At 39.0% G+C, this 12496-nt stretch overlaps 1 protein-coding gene across 3 annotated transcripts in view; it reads left to right on the forward strand.

Annotated features, from left to right (window-relative positions):
* The window catches only part of LOC306998290 (low-density lipoprotein receptor-related protein 8-like), a 96394-nt gene that overhangs the window by 69260 nt on the left and 14638 nt on the right, over window positions 1-12496 (forward strand). For all 3 annotated transcript variants that reach the window (XM_079612247.1, XM_079612248.1, XM_079612249.1), the window contains 6 exons: window positions 2533-2655; window positions 3077-3199; window positions 7063-7182; window positions 7443-7568; window positions 8763-8934; window positions 11686-11913. In XM_079612247.1, coding sequence (XP_079468373.1) covers window positions 2533-2655; window positions 3077-3199; window positions 7063-7182; window positions 7443-7568; window positions 8763-8934; window positions 11686-11913 — 892 coding nt within the window. The remainder of the gene's footprint in view (window positions 1-2532; window positions 2656-3076; window positions 3200-7062; window positions 7183-7442; window positions 7569-8762; window positions 8935-11685; window positions 11914-12496) is intronic.

Below are 12496 nucleotides of genomic sequence, written 5' to 3' on the forward strand. Positions count from 1 at the left end.
ATGGAGGCTTCATCTAGTTGTAGTGCAGGAGGTCTGGCTACGATTTGGAAGAGCAGAGGTGGATCTTTTTGCTTCAGAGATGACCACCCACTGCCGATTATGGTTCGCAAGAACAGAAGTGTCCAGCCCCCTGGGCCAGGATGTGCTGTCTCACGAATGGCCGAACTGCCTGCTATATGCGTTTCCACCTATCCCTCTGTTATGGGAGACGTTGCACAGGATCTCCCTGCGCAAGCACAGAGTGTTGCTGGTGGCACCACGGTGGCCAGCCAGACCATGGTTTCCTTTATTGCTGAGACTTCTGACAGGGAATCCATGGAAGCTTCCCCCCAGGAAGGACCTCCTCTCCCAGCTGGAGGCCAGTGTCTGGCACCCGGACCCGGCACGTCTGCAGCTTTGGGTCTGGCCATTGGGCTAAATCCTTCCCTGGAGCATTGTGACCCTGCTGTTATTCACACCATCTCTAATGCCAGGGCTTCTTCCACACGACAGATTTATGCTTCCCGTTGGAAGCTTTTTTCTACATGGTGTGAGGAACAAGGGCTTGATCCTGCAAAATGTGACATCCCGAGTATCTTAAGCTTTCTTCAACGCTTACTGGAGGAAGGAAAAGCAGCTTCCACGTTGAAAGTATACGTTGCTGCGATTTCTGCGTATCATGTTCCAGTTGGCGGCTCTTCGCTGGGCTTTCACAGTCTTGTCTGCAGTTTTCTGAAGGGCGCGCGCCGTCTGAACCCTGCTCGGAATCCTAGTTTTCCTGTGTGGGATTTGTCACTCGTGCTTGCATTCCTGTGTTCACCCCAGTTTGAGCCCTTGCAAGGCATTGACGTTAAAATGTTGTCCTTGAAGACTTCTTTTTTGTTAGCTATTGCTACTGCGAAACGGGTCAGTGAGTTGCACGCGCTGTCTGTTAGCGAACTGTGCTTGCGTTGGTTACCGGATGACTCCGGGGTGGTTCTACGACCCAATCCTTCTTTTCTTCTGAAGGTCCTTCTTCCTCAGTTCATAAATCAGCACATTGAACTGGCGTCTTTTCAGACTTCTTCAGGGTCTGATTCAAGTGCCCAACTTTTGTGTCCTGTTCGTGCCTTGAAGTATTATGTGAACTCTACTGTTCAATTTAGACAGTAGGACCAGTTATTTGTCTGCTATGGTGGTGCGAAGAAAGGTGCTCCAGTGTCGAAGCAGAGGTTGTCGAACTGGATAGTAGAGACCATTACACTGGCTTACAAGGCAGCAGGGAGACCACTGCCCTGGGGACTAACTTGCCATTCCACTAGGGCCATCTCATCTTCATGGGCTGTTTTCAGAGGAGTTTCCCTGGTAGATATCTGCACTGCTGCTACCTGGACTTCTCCATGCACGTTTGCCCGGTTTTATAAAGTCAACGTTGCTGCTCATCATGCCGTTAGTTCTGCGGTTCTTCTGGAGCAGCCTTAATTTCATCAGGTGGGTGGCATTCCTCATGACTGTGTTGGTATGTGTCATCCATAGTGTTTACACTGCCTCTGGCGGTCAGTAAGAATGAAACAGAACGCTAGTTACGCATGTAACTGTGGTTCTGTGAATTCTGGATGACCGCCAGAGTTCTCAGTCACTCGGAATGCGCGAGAAAGGCGTACCGAGGTAGAGTGCTGAGCTACTGTAGCCTATAACCTCCAGGGCTCAGCATACGTCACGCCACGTGACTTTGTTGGTATATTCTCTCGACCTATCTGGCTGGCGCTGCGATAATCCATAGTGTTTACACTGCCTCTGGCGGTCATCCAGAATTCACAGAACCACAGTTACATGCGTAACTAGCGTTTTGTTGTGGCCAAAGCACAAGCTGTAAAGGCTTTGCCCTCTTTTGGAAAGGGGGCCGGGAGTAGCAGCTCATTTGCATTTAAAAGGACACACACACAAAAAATTGTTTTATTGCTCACCCCCAAATAGACAGACACAGACACATTCTGGGGACAGACTTAATTTACATCTTGTAAAAAGGGGGATAATAGGTCCCCTTTAAACCCACTCTAAAACACAACCTATCTCCGAAAATGTTCTGTATTTTTACATATTCAAAAAAAAAAGTATTTAGTATGATTTATAAGCTGTTTTCCTCATGGGGACCAAAAATGTCCCCACAAAATCCAAAATTTCTGCTATTACTGTCCTTGAGGGTAAATTTTGTCCCCATACCTGAATCACACACACATATACCGGTATACTGATTGATAGATACTGTAGATGTGTAAGAAAGTGTGAACTAGTATTTTTTTAAGACTTTAAAGGGTGATTCTGGAGGTTTTGGGAGAAGTGTGACTATGCTAGTGACATGCATGTACTTTAAGTGATCGAATAAAAAATGGGTTGGATGTGTATATAAAATGTTTATAATTTTGTTAAAACTGAGTCACAGACTACATTTGTATTCATAAGGGTGTTACCAATTATGATGCTCCAAAGCATGTTCCCTAAAGATAAAACCCCATGAAGGTCTGTTTGGAGTCTATGTGTCAGCGTTTGGCTGTTGTTTGTGCTCATCTGCAGCTCTGCTCACATGCCGACCTGATGAGTTCCAGTGCGGAGACGGATCCTGCATCCACGGCATCAAACAGTGCAACAAAATACACGACTGCCTCGACAAAAGTGATGAGGCTGGCTGTGTCAATGGTATGTCTTGGTGTGTGTGTGTGTCCTTTCCACAGATCTTTTGTGCTGCTTATTCAGCAGGGTAAAATGTTTCCCAGAGATCAAATTGGTTCCGCTCTTTAATACGACACCCTTCAAAGTTTAATGAGTGCAGACCTGTCTCCCCATAGCAGAAGCGTGTCCTGCTCAAAGATGGCTGTGTCTAAGCGGTAATAAGCTTTCATGTGTGGAAATAAATTGGCCAATCCTTTTGAAAATGGCTTTTATTCTGAAGACTTGCAGAGAATTCACCTAAATGACCCACGTCTGTTAAAACGCCAGTCTATATCTGTGCACTGAGGACTTCTGAGTTTTTATGCTTATGTGAGAGGAAACAAAACAAAATTGAAATCAACTTAACAAATCACCTGCCATTTCGTCTTTTTCTCCCATCATGCTATAGCCACAAAGTGTGAAGGACCTTTGAAGTTCCTCTGCAGGAATGGGGAATGCATTGACGGCAGCAAGGTGTGTGACAACGTGAAGGACTGCAAGGATCGGTCGGACGAACCCAAGAAGGAGTGCAGTAAGAAACCTATTTGTTGACATAAAGAGCTGTAAAATGAATGTGGATAGTTTAGTTCAGATTATTTGGTCTTGGAAGAATTTGATGACAAATATTTGAGTTTGTACTGAAACCTCTTGAGTTTAGAAAGACTTGAGAAGAGAAAGACTTTTGAGTTTAACAATCGTTCTTGAGGTTTGTGTGTCAAGTGTTGAGGCCTATGTACTGTACAACCTTCTAAAATTATTTCCCATATATCTTTGTTTTGTAAGCTTATTGCACCTTCTGAAACAATGGTTGCATAGAGCCAAAACATTATGACCAGTCACATGAGAAGCTGATATTGTTGATCATCGCTTAAAAAGGTCACATATTAAGGTCTAAGTAGATTAGATGGGAAACAAACAATCAGTTCTCGTAAGCAACATGTTGGATGCAGGAGAAATGGGCAGGAATAAAGATCAGAGTGACTTTGACAAGGGCCAAATTGTCATGGCCAAGCAACTGGGTCAGAGTATCTCTGAAACGGAGAGGCTTGTGTGTTGCTCCCGGTCAGCAGTGGTGAGAATTTCTCACCACTGCCCCACTGAGGAGGGACAAACCAAAAACCAGCGACAGGGTGTTGGGCGCCCAAGGCTCATCGATGTATGAGGGCAAAAAAGGTTATCCCGTCTGGTCAGAGCCAACAGAAGGTCAACTGTGGCAGAATTTTTAATGATGTTAATGGGAGGAATGTGTCACAACACACAGTAGCCGCAGACCAATCAGAGTGCCTATGATGACCCCTGTCCACCGCCAAAAGTGCCTACAATGGGCATGCAAGTGTTGGAACTGGATTTTAGAGCAGTGGAAGATGGTCCGATGAGTCCCTTTTTCTTTTACATCACGTGGACGACCATGTGAGTGTGTGCCATTGAGTGTGTGCCAGGATGGACTGTGGAATGACGACAAGCCGGGGGAGGGAGTGTGACGCTCTGGGCAATGTTCTGCTGGGACGGGCCAATCAGATCAAATAAAATAAAATCTGTATGCATATAAAAGGTGCTGTCCGAGGGGAGGGCTCCGAGCTCTGAATTTTTGCCCAAAACCCAGAGCCCGAACCCAGTGTGAGGAGACAGGGTGGTGGTGGGATGTAGAAAACTGTCAATGAACATAGGTGAGTATACATAGGTGTATATATATAGGGCTCATCTCTTGCGGATTGGTTTGGCAATTTGAACGTGTTCCTCTCGAACTTTGTTAATAAAACATAATTTATTCAGATGGTAATAATGTTTTGGCTCATTACATGGCAAATGATAGTTTCAGTTTATTGTGTTACCAAGTGAAAATTTGCTAAACGAGAACTCTGTAGTTGCCTTAAATTGGCTGAATGAGGAATTTAGTGAACTAACAAATTCGAACTGAAAAAAAAAACCAAAGTAAGGTTAGTTAGCACAATTTTTTTCAGAACCTAAAAATCTGAATGCATCAGGTTGCATTTAATTTTTAAGCTTTCTCAACAATTACTTTTTTACAGTTTATAAACTTATAACAGGCATTGACTAAAAACAAATATCTATTTTTGAATTTTTGGAGTCAAACGTCTTTATTTTCTATCTAACCGATCTTCTGTCTAACACACCAGTTGAAATATTAAGAGATCTTTTGCAAACATCTCTTTTATTATTGCTCATACTTATCATAGTGATATCATTAATCATAGGGATGATACGTCAAATCATTCTGTTTATTGAGGTGAAATAAGCAAATCATTCTGTTTATTTGCAACTTCACAGCAACATGCTAAAAAAAGCCCCAAATCGAATGGGTTACCCAGGATACTGCTGAAGAACTGTTGAAAGCGTTTCGTAATTTATACAGCTGTTCAAAGAGGGAAGAGAAAACAGGATTTTTTTTTTATATGCATTCTCACACTCATATATCGCCAGCACTATCTGGGGCAGAGCTGACGTATCATCATCTTCCTCTGATGAATAGAAGAAAAGCTTCCCATAGTCTCAAAGAATTCATTTGCATCAAAGAGGAATGATGGCCTGTTGTGGCTGTTCTAGAGACATGTGTGTGTGTGTATGTGTGTCTCCTCACCAAATCTGCACCCTTATCCTCCTCCCATAGATGCCACCTTCACCCATGTGCCACAATAATCGCAGTCTCCAGAGAAAGAGCTCATAACTCCGTCTTAATGGCCTCTGTGTCTTCTTCTTTGATCCAGACGCCTCTGCTGCTCATTTGACATATGGCTGGCTCCAAGCGACATTGCCTTGCCCTAAATTGTTCACTTCCATGTATTTTGTCAGGATGCCAGCGCCTACTAATGAACTCAGAGATCTAGAAAGAACACCTGGTCGAAGAAAGCGAAAGCACATTGTTGCTCGTTCCTGGCCCACATAGCCGTCTCCATTTTGCCTCATTAAATTTGTGTCCACAGAGTACTCAATATGTTCATTCAAGCTCTCAGACACAATATGTTCCTGGGATTCAACTGCAAATAATGCAACACTAGCTTCCACAGACTGAGTCATGAGATGATTCAGAGCCTGAAAGTTTCAACGCCGTCTTAATGCTCTCTCTGTAATGTCACTCGCACTCGTGTGTGTTTTTAAAACGGACCCTTGAGAATGCATGAAGCTGGTAATTTTGCTGGTTGTATTTACTTTTATACTGCCACTCTCACTCACACACAGATCGCTGGATGAAAGAAAAATAAGTGTATGACTAATAATGTGTGTGATGATTTTAGATCACGTTTCTAGAACCAGCATTCCAGGTTTTCCAATAGCCTAATGAAGCCCCAATGGTATTTAACCATTAAGTGGAATAAATTGAAGTGATACAAAATTATTTCTGGCAATATGGAAATGTGTTTAAGTTATATTACTACACATACTTAGCACTAGTTATTATTATTACTATTATTACTAATATAATTAGTAGCCTGTTACAAAAAAAAACTGAAATTGTTATTATAACCTCGTATATTAACATTGCACTGCATACGAGTGAAATTTGTTTTCAAATGGCTTGTATTTTTTGCAATTAAATGAAATCATCATGTGGTAAATCATCTCTTGCATGTGAAAAAGAAGTACACTTGATCAAACTTTTAAAAAGGGCACTTATCACCAAATTATTATACTTTAAAAATATGTACTTAAGTGCAAACTACATTTGATGTTTTCTGACACTCTGACACTGACTAATTGCATGTTAATTGCACTTTAAATTTATATTAAATGCAATTTCCTGATCTTTAGAGTGTTTTTTTCTACCCTCTTAAGTTGGATTTAATTACATCTTTATATGTGAATTCATAATTATTTTGTCTTTGAAATATTGTTAAAAGTATACTCTCGAAATTATGGGAAACTGAAATATACTTTGATATAATTTGTTGAAACTTGTATATGTATTTTAAATGATCTGTAATTACACATGTGTAATACTAATGATGAAGTTGCAATTTAGTACAATTAAAATATACTATCTATAAATGTAATATCGAATGACACAGTTAAAATTATTAGTCAGGCACTTTACATACGTTGCTTTAGTATGTTAGTCTACACAAAAATAAGTGTAAAAAAGCATGATGACAGATTATTAAAACATAATTACTTAAAATGTAACGTTAAATGACAACTTTCAATTTGACATTATTACAAATTGCACTTTTTTGCAAGTGTTAAGAAACAATAATTATCTGCAAGTACAGTTTACAGTTTAAATATCATTCAGTAGAATTAAGCACACTTTATTTTTACAAGGGATAGATTCTTATGCTTTAATACAAGGGAGATCTGTTTTTGTTTTTTATTGTGCATTAAATTGATATTTGTATTGTCCAAAATGTCACTTTATCACATCCCTTCTCTGTTTCATAGGTTTGAATGAATGTTTGCTAAACAACGGAGGCTGCTCACACATCTGTGTGGATCGTCCCATTGGATACGAGTGCCAGTGTCCTGTCGGCTATAAGCTGCTGGACAAGAGGACATGTGGAGGTCAGGCCTGACTCAATGATGAGATGACTTTGACAGTAAAAGTAAAGCTGATATAATAGACTATTAATAGTTGCACTAAAATTTTTTGAAATATCACAACTCGCTAGTCTAGTGCCAGGTTATGTATATTTCAGTGTGCTGACACCACTTAAAATAAATCTCCACACGAAGATTTAAAAATCTGCTTTCGGAGACAGGAGAAGAGATGTTCTGATGTTTACTGAGTGATCATGCCTGCAGTGTTTCTGTTTACTCCGCAGATATTGATGAGTGTGAGAACCCTGATGCCTGCAGTCAGATCTGCATAAACCTGAAAGGGGATTTCAAGTGTGAATGTCACCCTGGCTATGAGATGGACCCCGTAGGCAAGACCTGTAAAGCTGAGGGTAAGATATATTCTATAAAAGCAGATTATTATGGTTTAATAAAAGCCTAAATGAAATCTGTCCATCATATAAAGCGGATCGTGTCCCTTCAGAAAATTTGGACTAAACCGTTCAATTATGGATTAGTTTCACGATCTCTTTATGAATTTTTGAAGGGGTAGTTGCGTAGACTGTCAATGGAGGGACAGAAATCTCTCCGAATTTATTAAAAATATGAAGATGAACAAAAGTCTCACGGGTTTGGAACGACATGAGGGTGAGTAATTGATGACATAATTTACATTTTTGGGTGAACTTCCCCTTTAATACAAATGTCAGAGAAAAGACATTTATAATGTTACAAAAAATTATATTTTTCAAAAAAATGCTTGAGCACCAAATCACTAAACATGTTAGAATAATTTCTGAAGGATCACGTGACACTGAAGACTGGAGCAATGATGCGGAAAATTCAGCTTTATATCACAGGAATAAATTATAATAATATTTCACAGTTTTTACTGTATTTCTTGATCAAATAAATGATCAAGCTTGGTTAGCTTAAGAGTATAATACGTGTAATACACAGTATGTAGAATAAATAAATATACAAATGCATGATATAACATATCATATACATATGTATTTAATTTTTAAAAATAAACTTTGAATTGCCATCAATGGAGAAAGAAGCTCTTTTATTGACGCTTTACACTGACCTATTTCAGCTGGTCATCTTACATCAGATCACAATGTAGGATATGCGTTCTTTAAATCATCTTGTAATATTTGCCAGCACGTTTCATTCAGCTACTGCAGACAGTCCAATTAGATCTTATCACATGACTGACTGCTACTTCCTGTGCCCTCTACGGCTCATCAGCCTTCAAGTAGAAGACAGTCCCGGGGGCGCTCAGACATACAGTGTGTGTGTGTGTGATGTAGAGATCTAGCTGAAGAAATGCAATGCTTAACAGTCTTTAAGAAGAATAAAGATAAGTGAATCCCACAGAGGGCTATTGCTTCTCTTTCTGTGACTGGTTATTGTGATCTTTATGTATGCTCTCAATCTACAGTATATGTAAATGTTAAAAGATGTCATTCTCAGTCATTTTTTTTTATTTCATTTGAAACTTTCCGAAGAATTAATCTCTCTCTGTTTCAAGACCAAGTCATCTATTACCCTCTGTGATCATCTGTCCTTGTTTTTTTTAGGAAAAAGCCCTTACCTGATGTTCACGAACAGGCACGAGATCAGGCGTATTGACCTGGTGAAGAGGGACTACACACAGGTGGTTCCTACTCAGAAGAATGCAGTGGCCATTGATATAGACGTCGCCGCCAACCGCATGTTCTGGTGTGATCGTTTTCAACACAAAATATACAGGTGACCTCATATTGACCTTTTAGTTACGCTGTAAATATGGAAACTGTTTGGCTGCGCACTTAAAAGGGAGCCGTGGCCATTACTATGAGAGCCTGGCTTCATTTAACAGTAAATTGCTGCTTCACTTGCTTGTGATGTGTTAATTATTTTGAACTCAGGAGACACGGCTCCATTTATTTACATATCTCTCCCTCACACTTACTCTCTAGACAGCACACCATTGAAATCATTCTAATGAGATGCAGAGAGGCAGAAAAACAGCACTTAAGAAACATTTGAACTGCCGTATTACAGAAACAAATATTATGTTAGTTGTTTCGTTCAAAAGCCTTCCTTGGGAATATGTATGTTCACAGTAATCTTCAAAAGTCTAGGGTCCAAAAGCTGCTTTTATTTGATTATTGTGAGATATTATTACAATTTTAACAGTCTATTTTAATAAATATTATTGTAAGTTGTTCCTGTGATGCAAAGCTGAATTTTCAGCATCATTACTCCAGTCTTCAGTGTCACATGATCCTTCAGAAATCATTCTGATATGATGATTTGATGCTCAAGAAACATTTCTTATTATTATCAATGTTGAAAACAGTTGTGCTGCTTAATATTTTTGTGGAAACTATTATTTAAAAAAACTGGACTATTTGATTAATAGAAAGTTCAAAAGTATAAATAATTAGAAATAGATTTTTTTTTTAATAATAATGATATATTACATATTATTGTTTTTATTTAAATATTAAATATGTGTGTGCTTTTAACACTTTCATCAGAAAAACGTTAGTTTTTTCAGTCTATTTTCAGTTTAATCACAGGCACCGCAGCAACGACAAGTTATAAAAACAAAATACAAATGGGCTAAAAAGTGTATTCAATAGTTGACGATAGTAAGACTTTTATAATATCGACTTTTTTTTTTCTTTTTCTTTTTTCAATCCACTGAGAGTCTCTGATGCAGCACAAAGAATCTTGGGAGTGAAGTGTCCATCATTTGTTCCCTTTAAAAAGTTTTGGCCTTGGAAAAGTTTTTATTTTGAACAGTGTTTGAAATGACCCAGCAACATGACTGGCATTACCATGCTTGTTCTCCCTTCAAAGTGCCCTGTGTAGGCATCGGGTCAAATGTAATACAGGATAACTCCCAAAGAACCTCTTGACTATTTTTTCCACAGTCCATCTCTTTCCTCCTAATTGCACATTCAATTTGATCTTGCTAATTGGGGACATTCACTTTCCTAATAATAGACACCTCTGCGGCTGCCCAAAATTATATGGTATCTTATTAAATGGCAGTACTCTGCCCCCTGCCCTCTCTCTCTGTCTGTCGTCTGTCTCTTTTGGACTTATAACTGAGGATAAAGTGCAAAGTCATTAGCCGTAACTGCTCCGCTGTGAGCTTGAACTAGTTTGGGATGATGTGGAAGCTGATAATAGAAGGCTATGAGAGTGAGTTGGGGCATTACTTTATTGAGACACATGTGACACTTATGAACACGTCAGATGGTGTGAAGATCATGTGATCTGTGAAGTGAAGTTTGAGTATTAGAAAGCGATTTTAGACAATCAGAACATATTTTATTATTATTCCACTATAAGTATAAGGAGTGTTTTTTGAACCAATGAGATTCTCATCAAGTGTCAGACAAAAGGACTGTTTATGGTTATTGCTGTTTACGGCAAACTGCACATTACAGTATGTACTATTTTTTTGTAGATGTAAAAATCTAATCTACGCAACTATCAGTACTACATTATCTGGCTCTCCAATACATATTTGTATGTGATTTGGGGGTTTTCGAATTGTAAGAGATGTGTTGTAAGATAATTATCCTTTCCTGTTTTATGATTTTTTTTTTTCATTTTGGTGACTACATGACTTTTATACAATTATGATACTATGATATATTTCTAAGAAATAATAATATATACTATTTAAACTACTTAATTAGGGTTTCCTTTCAAGAATTGCATTTTTTTTAATGAGGCTTTTCTCTTTATTTTGATATCAAGACATGTAAGATATGTACCACACTAACATTTTCAGCTCCCCCTGCCCTAAAAAATCTAAATCAGTTACAAAAAATGGTGGATGTAAACACCTAAGATGCAAATAAAATTTGCATAAAAAACATGTAGTTGACTTTCCGTTCATTAGTAGTGCAAACAAACAACAATCGTGTTAGATTTGCTTAGTTTTTCTTGATTTTCAAAAATGTTTAAAAAAATTACAGACCCCAACTTTTAATTGGGATTGGGAGTATTTTTATGTTCATTTTGGAATAAATGCTGGATTTGAATGAAAACCAAGAAGTAAATACAATTTCTAAAATGTGCTAAAAAAAAACACGTGTAGTCACTGATGTTACATTTATTGACAGTGCAAAAAAGTCATTTTAAAGTCTGCTTTTGTTCGATACAAACACTACAAACACACAAATAAAGGTTCCATTCGGGTTTTCATAGCAGTGCCGTAGAAGAACCTTTTCCCACTTAAATGTTCTTCATGGAACCATAGATGCCAATTAAGGTGTCAGTTCTGTGTCATTTTCAGGGCAGTTCTGAAGAATTCTAGGTTGTATGTGAACACAAATGTTCATGTCTGCAGTGCTCCAGGTTAGATCTTTGTGGACAGAGGATTTTTCCTCATTCTGTCGCGATATATAAAACCATCCCAACTGAAGTAATTTGATTCGACTAGTGGACCCAGTGTGTCTAATAGCAGAACCTCTAATTGTCTGCTCGTCTCTGCAGTGCTTATATCCACGAGGCGAGCGACCCGTCTCGACACGTTACTCTGATCGACTCGGATCTGCATTCCCCTGAAGGGCTGGCACAGGACTGGGTTCAGCACAACCTCTACTGGACCGACTCGGGCGACAGAACCATCTCTGTGGCTTCGGCGGATGGCAGCAGGAGACGCGTGCTGATCAACACCGATCTGAGCGAACCACGGGCCATCGCTGTGGATCCAGAGAGAGGGTGAGCACATAGCAGACTCTACACCGCCAGTCTAAAAAACAAAACCACGAAAGGCCAGACTGCCTTTAAAGGTCATGGAAATGATAAAGAGAAGCTTTCAGTGACATGGAGGCTGTGGAGTATAACAAAGGAAATGTTATTGAATTCTACTAATCCGTAGAGATAACCTGACCACTCATATGAATAGCTGCAGACATGCTGTAGTTTGCTCACAATAGTGAATGGCACAAAATAGACAAAGCTATCTTAATAAGTCATTGAAGACTGTTCTGCGATAACCTTCACCTCTGACAAAAAAAAAAGAATGTCGACAGTGAAGAGAAAAATCTTTTAAACATCTAGTTTCAAATTAATTTGGCAAGTTAGAAATGTTATATTTGTGTTCATGTTGGCTTCATTTGGTTTTGAAAAACTTTTCTACCATTTTCAAGAAAAGCTTAAATGTAATGACTTTAAAAATGTGATGTAAAATGAACACTCGCCAAGCGCCAGTATTGACGAGTTTATGAAACGGTGCCAATCATCAGTTGGCTGGTAACAATTTTATGAATTCTAACAATGCCATGTTGTGAGAACATGAACG

This window comes from Phoxinus phoxinus (assembly GCF_949152265.1).
Source record: "Phoxinus phoxinus genome assembly, chromosome: 5".
Lineage (NCBI taxonomy): Eukaryota > Metazoa > Chordata > Actinopteri > Cypriniformes > Leuciscidae > Phoxinus > Phoxinus phoxinus.